Source organism: Pteropus alecto, unplaced genomic scaffold (assembly GCF_000325575.1).
Source record: "Pteropus alecto unplaced genomic scaffold, ASM32557v1 scaffold40, whole genome shotgun sequence".
Classification (NCBI taxonomy): domain Eukaryota; kingdom Metazoa; phylum Chordata; class Mammalia; order Chiroptera; family Pteropodidae; genus Pteropus; species Pteropus alecto.
In genome coordinates, this window is record NW_006431919.1 from 15,634,081 (window position 1) to 15,656,149 (window position 22,069).

At 40.2% G+C, this 22,069-nt stretch overlaps 1 protein-coding gene across 1 annotated transcript in view; it reads left to right on the top strand.

Moving 5' to 3' along the window:
- Positions 1-22,069, top strand: part of DOCK2 (dedicator of cytokinesis 2) — a 367,177-nt gene that overhangs the window by 8,662 nt on the left and 336,446 nt on the right. Inside the window, exons 2-5 of the mRNA XM_006906499.2 lie at positions 9,975-10,058; positions 18,524-18,564; positions 19,740-19,795; positions 20,292-20,388. Coding sequence (XP_006906561.1) covers positions 9,975-10,058; positions 18,524-18,564; positions 19,740-19,795; positions 20,292-20,388 — 278 coding nt within the window. The remainder of the gene's footprint in view (positions 1-9,974; positions 10,059-18,523; positions 18,565-19,739; positions 19,796-20,291; positions 20,389-22,069) is intronic.

Genomic DNA, 22,069 nt, shown 5'->3' on the forward strand with positions numbered 1-22,069 from the left:
AGAGAGAGAGAGTGTGTTGTGTGTGTGTGTTTGTGTGTGTGTGTGTGTGTGTGTGTGTGTGAAAAAACTGAGCACAGAGATGTGTAACTTTTAAGGCTATTATGTGGATCCAATAGAGTTTTCTAAATCATCTAGCAGAGAGCAGGTGCTAAATATATACTCATTAGTGAGAGGCCATCTGGTATAATGGTTGAACTAGCCTGCCTGGGGTGAAGTCCTGGCCCCGTTCCTTCCTAGCTGTGTCACCCTGGGCTACTCAGTTGATCTTATACTACCTCAGTTTCCTCACCTGTAAAATAAGAGATGATAACAGTTGTACTCACCACAAGAATTGTAGTGAACATTCAATAGGTGACTGTGGGTAAAGCCCTTGGAACAGTGTTCAGTAGTGGTTATAATTCCTCTGTCCTCTCTTGGTGGAGGAACACCACCTCCTCCTGGTTTTCCTCTGGCTGTGATTCTCCTTCCGCATTCAGTGCTAACCTGTACCACGTTTGAGCTCTAGCCTTGCCACTGGAAGCTTCTTCTGGGTCATCACATTTGCCCTTCCTGATACAATGCCAGCATGTTGCCTTGGTGCTGACGCTGTTAACACCGTGCCCAGAGACTCAGGCAAACTGCTTGTACATTTCAATGAGTGTGTTTCACTTGGATCCAAAATGAACCTGCTGGCTAGTTCTATATTCCTCTGGAGTAGAGACACTCCAAAGCCCAGCTTAGGGACTAGAGAAGTGAGCTTCAGGCAATTACATTCTTTTTCTATTATTATCGTTTTCTTCTTATATGGCTACTTGTCCAAACTCTATTAACACTTGGTGTTTGCTGAAGCTTTTATTTTCAAACATGTCAGCAAATGGCATGGCCCCAGATGATGTACGAATGTATCCTGAAGGGTGATGAGACTCTTGATGGCTGTAATCACAATTGGTAGTCAAGCTGGGTCAGCATCTCTTGAAGTAAACTCAAGAAATGCAAGAAAGAACTTAGCCAGAAGAAGAACCATACCTGCCCTTTATGTTTGTATCCCTTCAGTTCAACAAGTATTTTTTAAAGCTCAGTAAATATTGATCGAACTGTGGGCCAGGTGCTTTTCTCAGCACTAGAAATTCAGTGGTCAACAGGCCAACTCAGTCCAGGAAATGAACAAGTCCAATCCTATCTATTGATTGATCTATCTGCCTGTCTGCCTGTCTGCCTGTCTGCCTGTCTGTCTCTCTGTCTGTCTGTCTGTCTGTCTGTCTACCTACCTACCCTACCTACCTACTTATCTACAAACACACACACACACACACACACACACAGATAATGATGAATTATGATGTCAGCAAGGGGATGGTCAGGGAAGCAAGGACTTTGGACACCAGTCTGAGTTCAAATACACTTTCTACCACTTAATCTCTCTTTGAGTTTTTCATAGTACATGGAGGGTAACACTTTGGAGGGTTACTGTGAAGATTAAATGAGCTGATACAAGTAAAATGCTAGGGATTTTGTCTGTTTTATCTATCGCTGTAACCCCAGTAACCAGAACAGTACCTAGCACACAGTAGGTGCTCAAATGAATCCGTATTGGAAAATCATATGTGTTTGGTACATAGTATGTGCCTAATAAATTTGCTTACCATTTTATGGGGAAGCAGTGTGTGTAGTGATTAGAATCCAGGCTTCTGAATCACTCTGTCTGTCTGTCTCTCTATCAATCATCTATCATCTGTCTGTCTGTCTGTTTGCCTACCTACCTACCTACTTACCTATCTGGAGGATAAGTTGTTTATGCTCCCTGTGCCTCAGTTGCCTCATCTATAAATCCAAGAAAAAAACATTGTACTTATCTCCTAACATTGCACAAATTGTAGAGGTCACACCCTTGTTGTTTCTATGAGCACTGTGATGTAATAGTGGTGTTTTCTTCTTTATTTCTCTCAATTTGGGCATCTGATGAGCAGGATACTTCAATACATTAAATAGAATTTGTGGCTAATCAGTAGATTCAATTTCCAGGGTTATCGGAAATCTCACATGTCTCAAAGTAGCTGTTCCCCTTGGCTTGTCGACCTAGGATATCCAGCATGAGAGTGCTCATTGGGCACGATTACCCCAGCTAACCCTGGTATTTGAAACACCCTTTTGCACCCTTGCCATAAGTATTTTGGTCTAGGTGGGCTTGTCAGTAATTGACTGTGGCCTTGGTTCCTGAGAATGGTATTTTGATACAAGGAGAGGTCAAATCCTCCCTGAGGATGCATCAGTATTCTCTAGGGCATGATGACTTCACATGAAACGGGAAGCTGGAATGGCTGTCTGTGGGAATCTGTCCCCCACTTGTCTGTCTTCCGTGGGCAGGTATGGCTGGGGCGGGGCAGGTTATGATTTCAACAACTTTTGCTTATTCTATGTCCTCTATCTTCCTCGTGTTTTTCTGCCCTTTCTATACGTCACTCAAAAGTTGGAGTGGTTAGGCCTGCAGGAAATGGGCAAGAAGAGGACCTGTTCTTACACTGGTCAGAAATAACTCAAGTAAGGATCATAGATAAGCAATCACACTTCAGCAAAGAGTGGCATTCTGGTTCAGTTTCCTGTTAGTCATTTAGAAAAGTTAACAGAATTGGGTATTGGTATGCAAAGCCACTTCCTTTGTCAGTAATGTCTACCTTTCCCGAAATGGAGTCTTTGAGAACAGAGGCTCTTATGCAAGCAGAAATACATTTGTAAATTAAACTGCAATGTCAGTTACTTTTATTTTCATTAGATGTGAGTCCTTGCAATGAATACAGACTTTCATGTTGAATGTCAAGTTTTAAGACATCTTCTTAATCTGATTGATTGGAACCTTCTCACCTGACAGAGCTAGGCAGAGAGCAAGGAAGAGATTCCTAAGGAAAGCCAGGAAGAAGAAAGGGAACGAAACACAGTCTTTCCCCACCATCCAAATATTGGATGGACACCTCTGACTTGCTAGTGCTTCACAGGTAAACACATATGGGTGGTTTTCTTCTACTGGAAACCTCAGTTGCCTCTGTGGCTCTGCCCAGCTCTGTGGCAGACATACATTTTTAGTCTTCAGCCAGACCTCTGGGGCTCAAGGGATCAGGGAGTGGGAAGTCTAGAGTTAGAGCACCATCAACCTGGAGCATGTCCAATTGCCAGCAGCCCAAACTGGGACAGGGTTTGGAATTAGGCCAAGTGAAGAAACAGGCTATTCTTATCTAGCAGAGAATTTTTGAGTCCCCTGAGGGCCCTGTCAAGATTCTCTTAGACAAAGGATTAATTTTATGCAGTGTTGACCCACAATGCCATTGGTTGCAAACTGCAGGGAAGCACATTTAAAGGTGACATAAAGAAGAAACTCTGAAAAGAATTCTGAATGGATTGCTTTAGGAGGTATTATATTGCTAATAAAGAGAAAGGCAACTGCCATTTATTGAGAACTTACTATGGCCAAAAACAGAGTCAGGCCTTTTTTGTGTGTTAATCTCAGCTGAGTTTCCTAGGAACCCTCTAAGGTAGGGACTATCATCTCCTCCATTCTAGTTAGGGAAACCGAGGCTCAGGGGGGTGAAGTTGCTGCTCAAGCAGGCTGCCACTGGCCCCTACAGTGCCTTTGTGTGGATTACAAAAAGACACCCCTCCCCTGGTACACAAATTACCCAGGTAGGGCACAGGCCTTGGCAAAGAGATCAGTAGTTGGATGCCAGCCTCTACTGCTCTCTTGGCTAGGTGGCCTCGTGCAGGGCAAAGCCTGAGCAATCACACACTGTGGCCCTGGGCATGAGACCAGAGCTGGTAAATAGCAGAACTGGGCTCAAGAACCACATCTGTCTGATTCCAGAGACACTGGCTCTTAACGCTCAAGCTTTATGGTCTCTTAGGATTGAGACTTTCGATCCTGGTGAATGCCCACAAGCCTAGTTGGTCCCTTGGTGAAAGGGCTGACTTATATAGGTCCTTGCACTAAATAGCCTGCAAGTTTTCTCCTTTTCCCTCAGAGAATGCAGCTCAGAGAATAAGGCAAGACTGAAGAATGAAGGTAGGGTCTGGTGAACACCTGAACACCTGCCATCCAAGTGCTGAGGAAAGGCAGTGCGTACAGAGAATGAACAAGGCACAGGGCTGAGTTTGAGTCCTGGCTCTGATTTACCACCAGGCAAGTGAGGGGGGATCTGGGGTAAGCTACTCAAACCCTCTGAACCTGTTTTCTCATTCGTAAAATGGAGATAGTACTTTCCTTATGCAGTAGTTGTGAAGACAACATGAAAGGGCAATTGAAAATATGCTTCCCGGCAACAGTGAAGCAACACTATAAACGTCTCTTGTTTATGTTTGAGGAGGGTTCTGATCTCATTTCTTCTCCAAGATCTCTTCACTGATTTGATCAGTGCTTTCACTGAGTTCATAAGTTTTGGTAGGTTGTGTTTTCATTTTCATTGTCTCAAAATTTTTTCTGAATTTTTGGTTGGTTCTTCTTTGACCCATTTGTTATTTAAGAGTATGTTGTTTAATTTCCAAATATTTGTGAATCTTTCAGTTTTCTTTCTGTTATTAATTTCTGGCTTCCTTTATTTGTGGTTGGAAAAGATGCTTTGTATGATTTCAATATTTTTTAAATTTCTTAAGAATTGTTTTGTGGCCTAACATGTGGTCTACTTGAATAATGTTCCATGTGCACTTGAGAAGAGTGTGTACTCTGCTACTGCAAGATGGAGTGTTCTTTATATGTTTGTTAGGTCTGGTATTTACAGTATTGCTCAAGTCCTCTATTTTCTTAGTGATTTTATGCCTACTTGTTGTAGCCATTATTGGTAGTAGAGTATTGATTTCTATAATTATTATCGTAGACTGTTTCTCCCTTTAATTATGTCGATGTTTGCTTCATATATTTTGGTGTTCTCTTATTAAGTATATGTATGTTTATAATTGCTATATTTTGTTGATATATTGGTTCTTTTGTCAATATATAATGTCCTTCTTTGTCTTTTGTAATAATTTTTTACTTAAAGTCTATTTTGTCTGATGTTAGTACACTCACCATGGCTCTCTTTTCATTGCTATGTATGTGGAACATTTTTTTTCCCATTTTTCACTTTGAACCTATTTTTGTCTTTGGACCTAAAGTCACAACATATAGTTGATTTACGTTTTGTTTTTTGTTTTTGTTTTTTAATTCTTTCTGTCAATCTCTTATGACAGGAGGATTTAATCCATTTATGTTTAAAATAGATACTAGTAATCAAAGACTTCTTCCATGTTGCTGTTTGATTTCCATATATCTCATATATATTTTTTTTGTTTCTCAATTCTTTCTTGCTCCTTCTTTTATGTCTGATTTTTTTTTTCTGCTTTGATGCCCTTCTCATTTACTTTTCTCTGTATTTTTTATTTTCTTAGTGGTTAACCTGTGGTTTACAATTTACATCTTACACTTATAACAATATAGTTTGAGTTAAAACCAACTTATCTTTAATAATATACAAAATCTCTGCTTCTATAGAAATTTAGCTCTCCCCTTCTATGTTGTTATTGCCACACATTACATCTTTATACATCGTGTGCCCATTATCATAGATTTATAATTAATGTTTTATTCATTTATTTTTCCAATTGTCTATTAGTGATGGACTCCCTGTTTTTGTTTATTTCTTAACTTCTCCTTCATTTTTGAAGGATAATTTTGTGAGATGTAGAATTCTTAGTTGACAGGTTTTTTTTTTTTTTTCTTTTCGGCATTTAAAATACGCTATTCCACTGCCTTCTAGCCTCTGGTTTCTGAAGTGAAATCATTTGTTAATATTTTTGAGGATTCTTTGTATAAGATGAGTTGCTTCTTCCTTGCTGTTTTTAAGACTGACTTTGTCTTTTATTTTTGACAATTTGGCTGTTATGTCTTGCGGTGGATCTCTTTGAATTTATCCCACTTGGATTTCATTGAGCTTCTTGGTGTGCATAGATTCATGTCTTCCATCAAATAGAAGTTTCTGGCCATTATTTTTTCAAATATTCTCTTGGTCCCTTTATTGCTCTTTCCTCTTTGTTATAAAAATTCCATTATATGAATATTGATGTTCTTGATAGTGTCCCATAGTTTGCTTAGGCTCTGTTAATTTTTTAATTTTTATTTTTCTGCTCCTCAGTCTGTCTAATCTCAACTCATCTATTTTCAAGGTCATCGATTCTTTCTTCTGCCTGCTCAAAGTTGTTATTGAACCTCTGTAATGAATTTTTTCACAATTGTTACTGTACTTTTTGGCTCTAAAATTTCTATTAGATTTCTTTTTATAATTTCTATCTCTTTAATGATATTCTCTATTGTCTGAGACACTATTCTGATTTTCTTTATTTTTTTGTCCTAATTTTCTTTAGCTATTTGAGCATATTTGAAACAATTGATTTAAAGTCTTAGTCTTGTAAATTTAATGTCTATCCTTAAGGGATAATTTCTATTAATGTTTTTTCCTGTGAATGGGTCGTACTTTCTTGTTTCTTTATATGCCTCATAATTTGTGTTGAAAACTGGATCTCTTTAATTATAATATACTAACTGGGGCATCAGATTCTCCCTTCTTGCTAGGACTTGTCAGTGCTTGATATAAGTCGTGGTAGTTTATTTTCTGACTTTTCTAAAGTATTTTTGTGAAGACTATATTATTTATTGCATGTGGTCACTCTACTCTCTAAATGCCTATGGAGTTGAAAGAAAATAAATCTGATTTTAGCAGCTGGACTTTGTACATGTGTGTTGGGGCATGCCTTCAAGGCTTATCCAGGTCATTTACAACTCTGCCTTAGCTTGCATCTCCCGCCTATATGGAACTTGAAGGTCAACCAGAGTTGAGAGCTTAGAGCTTTCTTATATTCTTTCTCTCGATGTATCCAGCCCTGTGCATGGCCTTCTAGATTTTCTGGTATATGTGGGTATTAATCAAAGCTCTTATTTGCCAAAGCATTTTACTCCTAAACCTTTTCTCCCGAGGTTATCAGTGAGATTATTGTTTGCCCCAATTTCTGTTCTTTGCCCCATGTGAAAGCAGGTTGTTATTTTGCCTTTAAATGTTTTTGACCAATGCCCTTTGCAGAGGTGCTTTTCTACCCTGAGAGAGTCCCCCATCAGGGAAATAAAGGCAAGTTCATGGCTTTTGTCCTTCAGGGAGCCCATGGACAGGTCAAAACAGACATATACAATTTCTTGGGACAAGATCCACTCTGCTCACTCTGATCTCAGAAGCACATACCAGGGATGCCATTTTCAAGACTGCCACCAAGATGGGACGTATAGGATGGACAAGGATAAGTTAAAATACCATGAAACTTTAACAGATTTCAGTTCTCCTTTTCTTGATTAAACATTTGCTTGGTTACTGTATACTTTTGTCTATTTTTTAGAGTTCTGATAAAATTGATTCTGGTAGTTTTTTCTAGATTTTTCATTGCTTCCTTGGAGGGAGAGGCACTTGGAGTTCCTTACTCCATTTTTGCTGATGTCACCCTAAGAAGTAGTTTTTGAATTACTTTGTTTTATTAACAGGTGAAGAAACAGAGATCTAAAGGCAGGGGAACTGAGTTGAGTCAGGAATTCTCAGGACTATCAGGAACACTCAGGATTTCTCTCATTTAGTTCAATCTGCCAACTGCCCTGTTGGTCACATGGTTCATCAGCAGTGAATCTCTGCTTGGTTTAGACACCACTGGGATTAGAAAAACAAAGCAATAGCCTTTTTATGGGCCTTTCTACATGTACAGTGCCTCTCTCCATCTGCTCTCCACACAGCTGGCAGAGCAGTAGTCAGCATAATGGGCTTACATCCTTCTCCTGCTTAACACCCTTCAGCCTTCCATTTACTGGTGTATGTATGAACATACATTTATGAACATACATATATTTATGAACATAAATATGTATAGTATGTATATGTATAAACATACATATACCAGTAAATGGAAGGCTGAGGGGTGTTAAGGTTGTCTCTCCAGACAAGGAAATATTATTAAGCCACAAAAAGGAAGTATTGACAGTTTTTACAACATGGATGAATCATGAAAATATTGTGCTAAGTGAAAGAAGCCAGTCACAAAAGACCACATATTGTATGATTCTATTTATAGAAAATGTCCAGGAAAATCTATAGAGACAGAAAGTAGATTAATGGCTACTTGGGGTTAGGGGGACTTTTCGACTTAATGAGAATGTTCTAAAATTAATTATGGTGATGATTGCACAAGTCTGTGAATAAATAATTAAATTATACACTTTACATGGGCAAATTATATCTCAATAATGCTATTACCAACTAACTAAATAAAATCCCTCCAGCTTCCCATTTGCTTGGAATAAAGCCCAAACTCTTCATGAGGCCTTGTGTGAGCTGGTCTCTGCTTCTCCAGCCTCATATGCATCACACCCTCCCTCTTATACTCCATCCACAGCAATTTCCTTTATGTTCTCTGACTACTTCCTTCCTCAGGGCCTTTGCACATGCTGTTCCCTCTTCCCGAAATGCCTTTCCTCTTGCTGTCCCCATAGCTGACTTGTTCAAATCTTCCATACGTCAGATCAGGGAAGCCTTTCCTAACTACCCCAGTGAAAGTCAGCTCCTTCAGTTACCCTCTACCTGGCTCTTTTTGTTTTCCTCCCTGACATGTACCATATTTTGTAACCTTGTATTTATTTGTGTGTTCACCACAAGAGCAAGATCAGTGCCTAGCATGTGCCTGACACATCATGATTGTTTACTAAATATCTGCTGCATAAATGAATGTCAACCTCGTAGAATCATACTGTCCATTCTCCTGATGGTAATGATGGGGTCTTTCCTCATATCAGGCTACACACATTATATCCTCTTTTGTTCTCGAAGACCTCCCAAGCTGGTGGTTCTATTTTAGCCCTTGAAAAACAGGTTGGTTCCCTAATCTAGGTTAACAATGTGGCATGGTCCTCACTTAGCAAGGGATGCTCAGTAGTTCCTGAGCACTACAGTGATATGTTGTCATTTCATGTTCCAAGAGATTAGCCAAGTTTCAGACAGAACAGAGGACACTCTGTTCATAGCTACTGCTCCCCAGGAACTGACAGTGTACATAGGAGGGCAGAGCATACCCTTGAATATTAAGTACTCATATGAATCCTACCAACCATTAGGAAAGGGGGTAGGGGAGTCAGTATTGCCTGGACAAGCCAAGGAGGGCCTCATTGAGGAAGCAGGACTCTGTCCTGAAGGATTTGTTTTGGTGAAGGCCAAGGAACAGGCATCTTTAGCTAGAAGAACAAAGATTGGGTAGAAGAAAGAGAGGGCTTCTTTGAACAATGAAGATTTTGTGACCTTTGAGTGGTGGATAGACTGACATTTTAGGCTGTTGTCACCAGTTTGGAGTAATTGGGGAGCAGCAAGTAGCCCATCACAGTGGTTGAGACTATGGAAGTTAGACACTGATTTTCCTTTCACTTCACCAGTTTGAAGTAATGTTGTCACCAGTTTGGAGTAATTGGGAAGCAACAACTAGCCCATCACAGTGGTTGAGAATATGGAAGTTAGATTCTGATTTTCCTGTCACTTCCTAGCCTGATGACTTTGGCCAAATTGTTTAACTTCTCAGTACCTCCATTTCCTCATCTGTAAAATGAGATCACAGTTTATACCTCATGAGGTTGCCATGAGAATGGAATGAGAAGATGTGCTGAACACATTCCTGGTGTATGATAAGAGGTCAACCCATCGTAGATGATATAAATACCCTCCTTGTCACTCAGACTGGAGTGCAGGACCTGTGCTAGGGAGATGTCAGGTTTGGTTAATAAGCGAAGACCTTTAGGAGCCAGGCTGGGCCTGAGTTGACTCTTGTGGTGGACAGTAGGTTGGTTTTGTTTAGCTCATGTGGACTGCATGGGTGGCAGATGAACTCAAGTCAGGGATAGCATGTTGGAGCAGAGATTCTCAGTGTCCAGAAGTCTCACAAGGCTGCCTCTCTCTTCCATTCCACAGCCATATACAATTTCCAAGGGAGCGGAGCACCCCAGCTCTCCCTGCAGATTGGTGACCTGGTACGAATACAGGAGACCTGCGGAGGTGAGTCACTCGGGGGCCAGGACCCTTGCCTGATGGTGTTGGGATGCCCCAGTATCTACCCAGCACCTTCAGCCCTCTCTTTAAATCTGCAATTGTGTCTGGTCTATTTAAATATATTTTGCTAATATTAGTAATTGCAATTTACCAAAAACAATACTTTGTTATTTTAGGAATTTATGCTTAGTAGCAAAGGCCTGACTGGGTGGTTTGATAGTGTTGTTTGGGCCTGTGATACCTTCTAGATATACTTTGTTAGTATCAATACCATCATAGTGGAAAATCAACATTATTAGGGTTTTGAAGAGCCCAGTAAATTATACCCTTGATTCCAGGGGGACTACTGTGCAGAATCATGTAGTTCAGTCCAGGGAGCAGTGCTCACTCCCTTCATCAAGCTGGGAGCCCTGTCTTGGCCAAAGTGGCATCCCTTTCTTCCTACAGAGGTGTCATCCTCTTACAAAGCCAAATGTCTATTGGGCTGAGTTCATTCATGGTGGCGGCAGTGGTAGGGGTAGGGTGTGCTTTTTTGAATTTGCACAAAGGCTAATGGTCTTGGACTCATGAGTCATGCCATTAGAAATCAATATATCACCTATGTCACTGATTAAATTGATATTGGGAGCATGGCTTGGGTGTAAGAGCCAAATGAGCTTGCTAATGTGTTGGCCACAGGCAGGCAGCCTCACCAGGCAAATCTGTCCCTTCCTGGGCTGCCTGTAATCCTACTGCATGGAGGACATAAAATGTGTCCTCCCTGTGGCAGGCAGAGCAGGGAGAAAGAAAAGTGGAGTGGGCTGAGCACCCAGGCCCGGTCTCTGCCCCCCAGCCAATCTCCCAGGAGACGCCCTCCTCCTGCCCTCAGATGGGGGTGCAGGCCTGGCAGGAGGCAGGGACACTGTTGTTAAGGAGGCCCCTCAAGAAGAAACGGAGTCAGAGAAAAAAAGGTTGCCTACAGAGCTAGCCATCCTTGCGTTCTTACACATGGGGTAGAGGGGACACTGTGCTAAATTCTTTATGACATGTTAGTGTAGTTACTCCTCACAGCAAACCAAGGGGCAGATGATATCCCCAGGCTGGATTAGCTATATGCAGCTTCCCAGGCAGCTTTGCAAATTGTTGCAGGGTCCACGTACACCCACAGGCACAGGCGCATGTACACACAGACACACGAAAAGCAAACAAACAAAAAACTTTTTTTTTTTTTTATGGGGGGGAAAGAATTTAACTTTTGATATTTCAAAACACCTTTAAAGGAGTCATCATGGAGGAAATGAGAACTTTGTTCACTTTCCTTACATTCATTTTATGCTTTAATATTTTTGTTATTTTGGGTGATATATGAGGGGGTACCATGTATTTTTCTGTGTTCAGGCCTTTAAAGATCCTAGTCTGGCCTGTTAAAACCTTTTATACAGAGAGTAAAACCGGGAGAGGGAGAGATGAGGGGGAAAGCTTTCCTGAAGACTCAGAACTGTGATTCCAAATGCCCTGCCCCCTTTCCACAGTGCAACCTTATCTTTTACAAATCTAGTTCTGCCCAGTAACAGATAAGCAAACTCTGGGTATCTACCAAGGACAAAGAATGAAAATAAAAACAGCAAGACAACTCTCAGTGTCTCTTATGTGCTATTAAGTGCTACTCCTGATAAACTGGCAGGGGACTTCACGTTTGCCCGTGGGTAACCAAGGCTCAGGGAGAGAAATGACTCGCCTAAGGTCACACAGTGAGCCGGTGGCCATTCTCTCCACCCCATGCCACAATCCCACACTCTAAAAAAACCCTCTTTCCCACCCCGTGCCCACCAGGACAGTGAAAAAGCCTCAGCAATTAGGTTCTGTGTCTTACATTTTGAAATTCAGACAAGTATTTTCTTCTCCTTTTCATGCAGTTCCCCTGGAAAATGAGCTTAGGGCAGTAAACCGACTACCCAGGGGGCATGTGGTCAGAGCCTTCCATTCCTTCAGCCTGGCCTGGGGCCCCACCTTCACAAAGGCCGCAGCGGCTGATACCAGCCACCTTTATTTGCCTTTAGAATTAATGTCCTTGCTTCTAACCTCTTTGGTACTGGTTTTCCCTTTTTAATTCTATTTTATTAGTCTTATTTTAATGTATCTTTATAATAAGCAGCCATAATACCTTTCTAGAAAGAGCTGGACATATTTATTCAGTAAATTATTGCCAATACATGAATAATTTGAAAATGCAATGTTCAGAATTCTATTAGAATGATATCTGAGGAATTGGTATGCAAATTATTAGGACTCATACTTGTATACATACCCATACAGTTTTCAAACAGGAATTTATAGAATCCTAAGGTTTCCCTGAGGGCCTTGGACAGCTAAGGAGTCTGAGATCAGGCCTGTTGTCTGCTTTGCATTCTGCCTATGATTCTGATTAAAAATGGTTCCTCTGCAAGGGACGGGGGTTTGGGGAGCTGGGAGAATGGTGTGAGGGGTTAAAGAAGTATAAATTAGTAGCTGATGGATGGTCACGGACGAGGATGGGGAGCATGGCAGAAGGAATGCGGCTAACATTAATACACTGGCTGGGTGGAAAACCAGAGGAGAGAAGGAACAATTAGGGAATCATTTTATAAACTATATAAATGTCTAATCAATGTAATGTATATTTGAAACTAATTAAAATAAATAAATTTTCAAAAAGTAGTTCCTCTGCAAATTAAAAAAAGTGAAAACCACAATGTTAGTCAAAAATTAGTCAAAATAGTATAGTAGAATGAACTTGGGTGTGCCCATGAAACTCTCTTGTAGAAATCTGCTGTCTGTGTAAGAAACATCCAAATCTGTAGAGAATTTTGATAAAAGTTTATTTGAGCCAAAATGACAACATATGCCAGGGAGCAAGATCTCAAATGTTCTAGGTCTAACAATTTTACAGCTTCTTTTATACATTTGAAATTAAAAGGGAACTAAGGTAGATTATATGGAGGTGGGAAAAGCAAGGTGGGGGGTTGGATTACAGGATAGTTAACAAAATTTTGTGCTTTCTTGAGGTGGTTACAGCTTATTTCAAAGATGTGTTTTCCTAGATGGTAGAATTAATAGGCAGGGCTTGCTTAAGGCAAAGATAAACCTTTGACTAAAAAGTCATATGCCTGGGGGCAATTAGCTATTTATGATCAGATCACTCTGTGAGGCTACTTTCCATAGAATTCCTTTTTTTGTCCACACTACTTGGAAAATGAAATCTAGCCACCTGAGAGGTGAATCAAACATTTTAAATATGGGAATTGAAAAGCAGTGATAAAAGGACATAGTGGTGAGCACCGGGTCCAAATGAATCAATTTATAAAAGTTAGTATTAAAAGTCATAACATGTATGGCTACCAAAAAGAATGTTATTGTCAGGAAACATGTAATTTTAAAAACTTTTAATGCTTTTCATAACTATTTTTATTTTAGAGGAGTTTTTAGGAAACCTTTTTTGTGAAGAAGAAACATTTAATTGAAGTTTCAACATTTCCTTCAATTTCTCTTAATTTTCTGTTAAATACAAGTAGGATTAAGTTTGGGATTTGTATTTACGTAGTGTCTTTACTGTATGCTGATTTTTATGAGAGCATATTTAAAATTGTATTTTATCTATTTATCCTGTCATTTCTTGTGTATAAGTATAAATGAAAGTTGGCCAGAATGTTGTTAACCGTGTTTTTCTTTTTCTAGATAATGAGATTCAGGATGATTCTTTTAGCTTTTATATTTGTACTTGTCTGCTTTGTTTAAATTCTTCATAACAGCACATGTCAATTTTAGACAAAAAGAATATAGTCTTAATGATTTGAAGCACATATTTCCATTGAATGTGCAATGATTAATTCTAGTTGGTAAGAATGTGAGTAATTGTTATTTTAATTTTATTCTTTGTATTCAATAGTTTTTAAATCTCCCCTCCCTCCAGAAAAAAAGGGGAGGAAACATGGGCTTCTGAATCGGGAAGTTATTCTTTGTTTTACTACTCGCTATCTGGGTGATCTTGGGTAGGTAGGCTTCAATATTCTCACCTGTGAAATGGGTTATCACCTTGCTCCTGGGCTTCTTATGAGGATAAAGTGAGAGAAAGTAGAGAAGCTGTCTACACCATGGCTGGCTCCTAGGTGCTCTTTGTTGGTTAATTCCTTACCTCCCCCACGTTGTACAGAGCTACATTAAAACTGGAAGGTAGGTACCTTTACAGTATGGCCCAGGGAACCCTGAGGTGGCCCTCCCCTTGCTTGGAGTGTGTGAGACTAGCCCTGCTTTGCACATGTACTAAATTAACTCAGTCAGGTGAATGCAGAAAACAGAAACCCAACCTGGAATCTTAAACGTGAATGAATTTACTTTCACTAGAGCTCAAACATTTTGATTAGCTTTATATTATGAATATGCTATTTTATTGTGATAAGAAATCAAACAGTTCAGGAGGACAGCAGTTGCTAAGCCTTAGACACCCTAGAACTTAGGTTTGTGTGAAAGAGCTTCCATTTTCTTAAGTAAAGCTGTTCCCTTATGGAGAGTTTGTAAGTGAAGTTTTCTTCTGAATGAGAGTGAGGCTAAAACATCAGTACACTTCCATTATGTTGAATTCGAAGCATGTCTCATTTACTTTGTTGTTATGGATATATGCTGAAATGACTTCACTAAAAAATAAATAAATAAATAAAATTCAAAATCTGTAGATTCTTGAATAAAATAGAAAATACTGCCAACTTTCTTTGGTTGATGATTGTGATGATGATGATATATAGATTTTTAAAAGAGAGAATAACATTTACTAACTTTTGAACATTTATATGCCAGGCACTGGGCAAACTCTGAATTCCTTATCTAATTGAAACTTCATGAGACAGGCACTATTATTATTCCCATTTCATAGATAAGGAAACTGAGGCTCAGAGAAATGTAGTAACTTGTCTAAGATCGCACAGACAATAAGGTGTAGATTTTTATTCAAATTCAGGCTTTGATTCCAGAACTCATACTCTTAACAACTGGTAGGTATTAGCTTCTGTTTTATCCTAATATTATTAGATATTTTAACCATATAGGACAGTAAAATACACCCAGGCACTCACTTTTCAGATAAACAAATCTGAACATTTTATGTTAAGATATTTTATGTCAGACATTTTTTTAAGAAACAAAAATTAGATGTAGTTGAAACTCCCTGTTTTACCCTCCCTTAATCTATTCTTGTCTTTTTGTCCATGCTGTAGGTAACACATCCTGAAATTGCAATGTTTTCGTCCCCTCCAGGGTTTTGTCCCTTTACCAGATACGTTTACCTTCATAATCCTGTTTGAAAAATAGTTTTTGTAACAACCCTGTGGGGTAGGTGTTTTTTCCCTCATTTTACAGATGAAAATACTGAGGCTTAAGTGACAAAGATCATGCTGCTGAGAGGTGACAGAGAGAGGATTCTAGGTTGTGAATTCTTTTTGCAGTTCTGAGATATTTTTAATCTCCACTCCCTCTCCCGACCACAGGCAACGCCCAGGTGTTGAGAGAATTTAAGTGCATTTCATTTTGGTATTTGAGATGTGGGAAGGGAGGACAATTTGAGTATTTTGGCACTTCATAATTGTCCAGAAGAATGGTAAAAAATTTTTCCTTTTTTCATCTTCCCCCAGGATGAACTTTGTGAGTTTTCTATTTTTTTTTTTTTTTTAATGCTTATGTCATGGATAGAATTAGCACAAAAAGCCCTTGCTATTATTGAACTTGAAAGGGTGTTGAGCCCCGGGGCGAGTCCTGGGTTGGGGTAAGTGCTGCGTTACACTGTGTTACATGGATTTTGCTATATGTGCTGACTATTGTTATCTGCCTGATCAAGTGTTAGAGTACAGCTGGATAGCCAACAGCTGACCAGATTAGGCAACTGACCTCAGGAGGTCACAGAGTTCAGTGACCCAGTAGGGATGGGGATGTCTGCAAAAGTCCTGAGGACAGCCCCAAAGCAGTCGATGCATTATCATCATCGAGCAAAGGGGGATGATTGGAAGCCTTTCACTTTAAGGATCACTGGGATTTATTTCTGAAAACACCTAGCCCAGTGCCATGTACATAGTAGGTGCACGATCAGTATTGGTTGAACTCAAATCTGGGAGCCAGTATGTGTAGGCTGGGCATAAGAGTCAGCAGATTCCTTGTTCATGAGTGAGACGAAGTTCTGAGAATCAGGAAACCTACAAGCTATGCACAGGTAACTGAGTCTCAAGTGTCAGAGCAGGCAAAGTCACTGGACTAATCAGGATGTCAAGGGACCCTGATGGAGCTCCTATGACAAAGATGCAGATGTGGGCATGAGCTTTGGGTAGGGACTGTTGGTTCTTTGTATTCCTACTTTATGGTGGATTTTGGTGGCCTTGGCCATCAAGTGGATTCAGCTCATTTCAACCAAGAGACCCTGTATTTGAGCCCTAAGAGAATGTTATCTGTATTTGCGTTCATCTCAAAGGAGACAATGTGGTGGAACAGTTTTGAGGGCTGGCTTTGAAGCCACACAGATGTGCCCTTGAACTCTGGCTATGTGATTTGGCCCAGTACATCAATTGACTTGAATCTTAATTTCTCACCTATAGAGTGGGAATGATAATACCTCACAGTATTGCTATGAGGACTAAATGAGGAAATACATGTAAAATACTTAGCATACAGCTTTGTATGCATTAAGCGATTAATAAATGTAGCTAATATTACAAAGATGTTCATATATCTGGTTGATGGGATGGGGAATAACGGCAAATAAAGGAGCTTGTTATAATGCAGTGCTATTGGGTGTCATCTCTGGAGTCACATGCTTGGGTTTAATCTTAGTTGTATCACCTACTAGCTGTGTGACCATGAGAAAGTCGCTTAATCTCTCTGTGACTATATTTTCATTTGCAGAATTGAGGCAGTAATAGTACCTACTTGATAGGATTGTTGTGAAGATTAACTTATAATTTGAAAAAACAAAACAAAAACTTTACCGGAGCTTCTGGCACACAGCAAACGCGCAGAAAGGATAAGCACTATTTTTAATGGTTAATTACTACTGATAATTATGAACAAATTATTAGAAGAGTGTGAAAATAGAATGTCATGCTTTATGAAGTATTAAGTTTTCTGTCACTGGAAGTATTCAGCTTGAAAGTAGCTTAGTGGGGATGTAGTTTTGGGCATTCAGATGTTGGAAAGATGAAAATATTAGACAACCATCATGCTCCTTCCTCCATGAAACAGAAAGCACAGTATGATGGCTGCTCACATTCAAATCCTGACACTGTCACTAGCCGTGTGAACCTAGTTAAGTTACTTAATTTCTCTGTGCCTCAGGTAGGCCACTCTTCTGTAAAATGGAGTGATTACAGTTCCTATCTCATGCGATTGTTGTGAAGATTAAAAGTCTTCATATACGAAGACTGCTTGAGAATCTTTCTCTCCAACCTCTATTCCTTTCTTTTCTCTTTTCCCTCATTCTTTTCTCCTTCTCTCTTTCTGTTCAAAATAAGAGCCACTCTGGGGCCCTGTTGCTTTAGAACTTTCTTTAGGACCTGACCCTCAAGCTATCTCATGACTGTGAGGGATGACTTTGCATTTTAAGTTGTTTGTTTTGGGGCTTCCACGTATGTCTGTTGAGAACATATTTTGTCTACAATCTGTCAGCTCTGTAATGAGGGTTTGCTAATGAGGCTAACAACAGACACTTTTTATTTACAGAGATGACAAATGCCACTACTAGGCTGTGCTTGAATCATTTCAAAGGCCAGTAGGCTCATTATAGTCATCAATACTTGCTACACTGAGGCTCATTTTGTCCAAGGACTGTGCATAATTTAGATTTCTGTTAATTGAATCATTTTTAATATTTCTGCAGAAAAGAATCTTTTAAGATTCCTGTCATTTTACCTATCCTTGAACTTGTCTGTTTTGTAATGACTAACTTTTGCAAATCACATTTTAGACATCATTTGTTGCTGTTAGAACTGGAATATTATTTTAGGATGTTTGCCAAACTCCCTCAGCCCTTGTATGTCCTTAAGACAGAGGTTGAAAACAGGCACAGGAAGACAGGACCCAGGCAGGTGATGGAAACAGGAGAAGAGCTGGGTAGAGGCTGGCGAGTTGGAGGCACCTGCTCTGTCTGCTGGGACCAGCTGCTCCTCGCCACCAACCAACTGTGGCCATGGGGGAGCACTGGCCACCACCACTGGACCTCTTATCAAAAAGAGGAGATTTTCATTTTTATGTGAAATTCCTGTATTTCTAGATGCTTTTTGGAGATATTGGCAACCAATTCAACAGATTGTTGAAGCCACGGGCTTCCAGACTTCGATCTATACCTAAGGTCTAAAGCAGTTTGCAGAAGTCTCTTTGCTAGTTAAAAACAAACAAACAAATGAAACAACAACAACAACAAAAATCAGCAACAGATTTGTAAGAATAGATGAGAGACCCGTTCCTTTGTTTTGTCTTTGCAGACTGGTATAGGGGATACCTGATAAAGCACAAAATGTTACAGGTAAGGCTTATTTTTTTATCTGGGGCAATACTAGGTATCTTTTCAGGGCCCTGCCACCTCTCTGGGCAATTATCTTCCACTGTTGCTCCTCAGCAGACCGGTTCTACTTCTTCCTTGTGTCCTCTGCCGCCCTCCCTCTACACCTTCGCTCTTTCTGGGCCTCCACTCCCTTCCCCTTTCACTTATTCCTTAAGGCCAACCTGCTGAGCTCTCTTCTCCCCGAAACTTTTCCTGACTGCCAGTCATATCTGATTTCTCCCTTCCTCGAGTCCCTGTGGAATTGTGCATTTTCAATTCAGAATTTATCTTCTCTTGCTTTCCTTTAGAGTTGTTTGGGGCATTCATCATTTCCTCACTTACTATCCAACATGACAGAGAAAGGACAGGGCCAGTCTCTGCCCTCGGGGAGGTCACTTGTTCCAACCCCAAATGACACTGTGGTCTCCGTGAGAGCAGGCACCTGCTTTGCTCGCCTCCTCATTTCTCATGGTGTCTAGCTCAGTGGCTGGATGTTCCCAGTGTGCAGATTGGTCGAATTTATGAAGGAATTTCCAAGTAATCTATAAACTTTTCTTGTTAACTGAGCCAAGCTTATGGAGAAAGGAAATAATAGATGCTTCTTCCTCCCTGATTGGATGTGTTGGAAGGCATGATTCTACTTAGCTCTCTACAGAACAATAAAACAAATCTAGGGAGAAAAAGGTCTCAAATCAAACTAGCCTACAGACAGCTTCAGGACCGGACCTTCCCAGCTGTTCACAACTGTGAAGGGTGACTGCTTACCCGGAATTGGGCAGAAGAAGGGGAGGCAGAGGGCATTTTCTCACTTAGAGTGAGTCTTTCGAGTACTCCTGTCTTGCTCATCTGATAAGATGAGTGTCCACAGTGGGGTTGGAACATCCTTTGGAATCTAGGGCTTTGTGGGATCTAGAACAACTGATGGAGAACTGGAGGTGAAAATAATAGACCTAAAAGGGTGAATTTAGATGCCCCTCCCTCCCCCAACTCCACTGTCTCTGGGATTATTCCCTTAACATTTAAGAGTCTTACCAGTAAGTGGCTTTGGGAAGACCTGGGGTGAGTTCTCTCTGTAGGAACATGTCATTCTATATTGTATTTTATGTAATGTTACATATGTTATGCTATGTTATCTTATATTATCTTATTTCTTTCAGGGTATTTTTCCTAAATCCTTCATCCACATCAAGGAAGTGACAATTGAGAAAAGAAGGTATTTGCCACTCTTAACCAGACTTAACCCTCCAATGGCTTAGAGATGTCTCTGTCCTGTCTACTCTGAAAACATGACTTGGCAGATGTGGAGGATGCTTAGCTGATCCACCTTCGTGCCCATGTGTGTCTCCTTTCCCTCACTGGATGGGAGATCTAATCCATACCGATTTGTGTTTAGTTCTGCTTCTACGGGGAGTGGAGGGGTATTAGTAAGTTAGGAGAATCAAACTTTTCACTGGCAACTACCTTTGAACTGTACTAATTAGATTAATCCTGAATAATGAGCTTGAAATGTCCACCCCAGTGAAGGAGGACATTAAAAAGGAAGTTCCTTGCATTTGCATAATGTAATTGGTGTGGCTATTGGAGGCAGTTTAGTCTCCTGACAGCAAGGCCCCTCTCAACAGCTGCAGCTTAATGGAAATTTGCCAGCATTTTGTCCTGTTAGCACCTGGGTCTTAATTTCACACCATTTTCTCTTTCACCTTAAATAGAAATATTGAGAACATCATTCCTGCAGAAATTCCTCTGGCACAAGAAGTGACAACGACACTTTGGGAATGGGGCAGCATCTGGAAACAGCTCTATGTGGTGAGACTCTAAACCCTGCTCCCTGGGATGGAAGCTTCTTATGATCTTTGGTTTGGTTTAAATTTGGAATTTAGCCTTGAGCAGGGCAAGCCAAGATGACTTCAGTGACATAGTACAGCAAACTGTATTGAGGACATTAAGGCCCAGAGAGGTTAGGTGACTTTCTCAAAGCCACACAAGCTAGTAAGTAATAAGTGAGTGATCCTTCTAGAGCTGGTGTGAGCCTTCTGTTTTTAAACTAGTTGCAAAAGTTGTCAAACTGGAGTACTTTTAAGAATCACCTTGAGAGCTGTTAAAAAAATAAAGCTTCCTTCAATGGGGCTCTGCGTTTTAATAAACCCAGGGGATTTTGATTTCCTGGTCTGCTTATAACACCTTGAGAAATACTGTTTTCATATGTTAATTAACTAATGGCTATTGTTCTCAGATCTATGAGGAAGCTTTGACCCTGGAAAAACAAAGAATGAATTTTGCATGTGTTTTCCCTGTATTGAAGCAAACCCAATTTTAAATCCTCCTTTGATGCTTCTCAAGTTCCTAATGAAAGCAATTAGCTAAGAAAACCATTAAGCTGAGAGTGAAAATGTCAACCAAAGCTTACTGCACATTTGTTACAGCACTGTGCACACCTGCTGGTGTACACACACTATTTGTAGACTTACCTTTTACAGTTATAAATGTCAAATCCCATGTGGGTATTTCATAATATATGGTAATTGACACACCCAAAAGTTGTTAGGAAAGTTTAGGGAGCAAACAGACTTGAGGCTAAATGGTTAATTATTCGTCTCTACTACCCCCTTTTAAAACATCGCATTCACATGCCCTGCGGAACCTTGACATTTTTCCCTTAAGCAGTCTTTGAACAGCAAGTCCGTCATGGCTTTTACCGCAATTCCCTAGAACAACGCACAGAGCTCTACAAAGAGCAGTGTTTATGATTACTCTTTATTAGAAAGGATGCAAGGCAGGAACAGCCAAAGGGAAGAGATATACCAGGGCGAGGTACTGGGGTGGGGCTGGGCACAGTGATTCTATTTCTTCTCCGGGTGTGCCACCCAGCACACTGATATGTTCACCTTCTGAGAAGCTCCTTGAATCTCGTTGTCCAGAGTTTTCCACATAGTTTCATTACATAGTCATGATTGATTAAATCATTGGCCATTGGTCATTGAGCTCAATCTCTAGCCCTCCTCTCTTTCTTGGAAGTTGGGAGTGGAAGAGGTGAGGGGAGTGGGGCTGATAATTCCCACTCTCCAATCCCGTGGTTGGTTTCTCTGGCATCAGCCTCAGTCCTGAGGTTATCTAGGGGAACTCCCAAGAGTCATGTCATTAGCGTAAACTCAGGTAAGGTCCAAGGATTCCTTAGGAATAAGAAAAGCCCCTCCTATCACTCAGGAAATTCCAAACGTCTTAGGAACTCTGTGCCAAGAACCAGGGACCAAGACCAAAAATGTGTTTTATTATACCATACATGCTTTCCCAAATGAAAAGCCAAAAGTACTTGACACAAATAGAAAATTAGAACATTATTCACATAAATACATTGAAAACAAGACGGTGTTATTAAATGCTTACTCTAGTGCCTGTCACAAGCCCTCATATTTGTTAAAAAATAAATTAATAAATGTAAGAGAGGGGTTAAAGTCATATTACCATGAAACTATTATTTTCTCTTTCC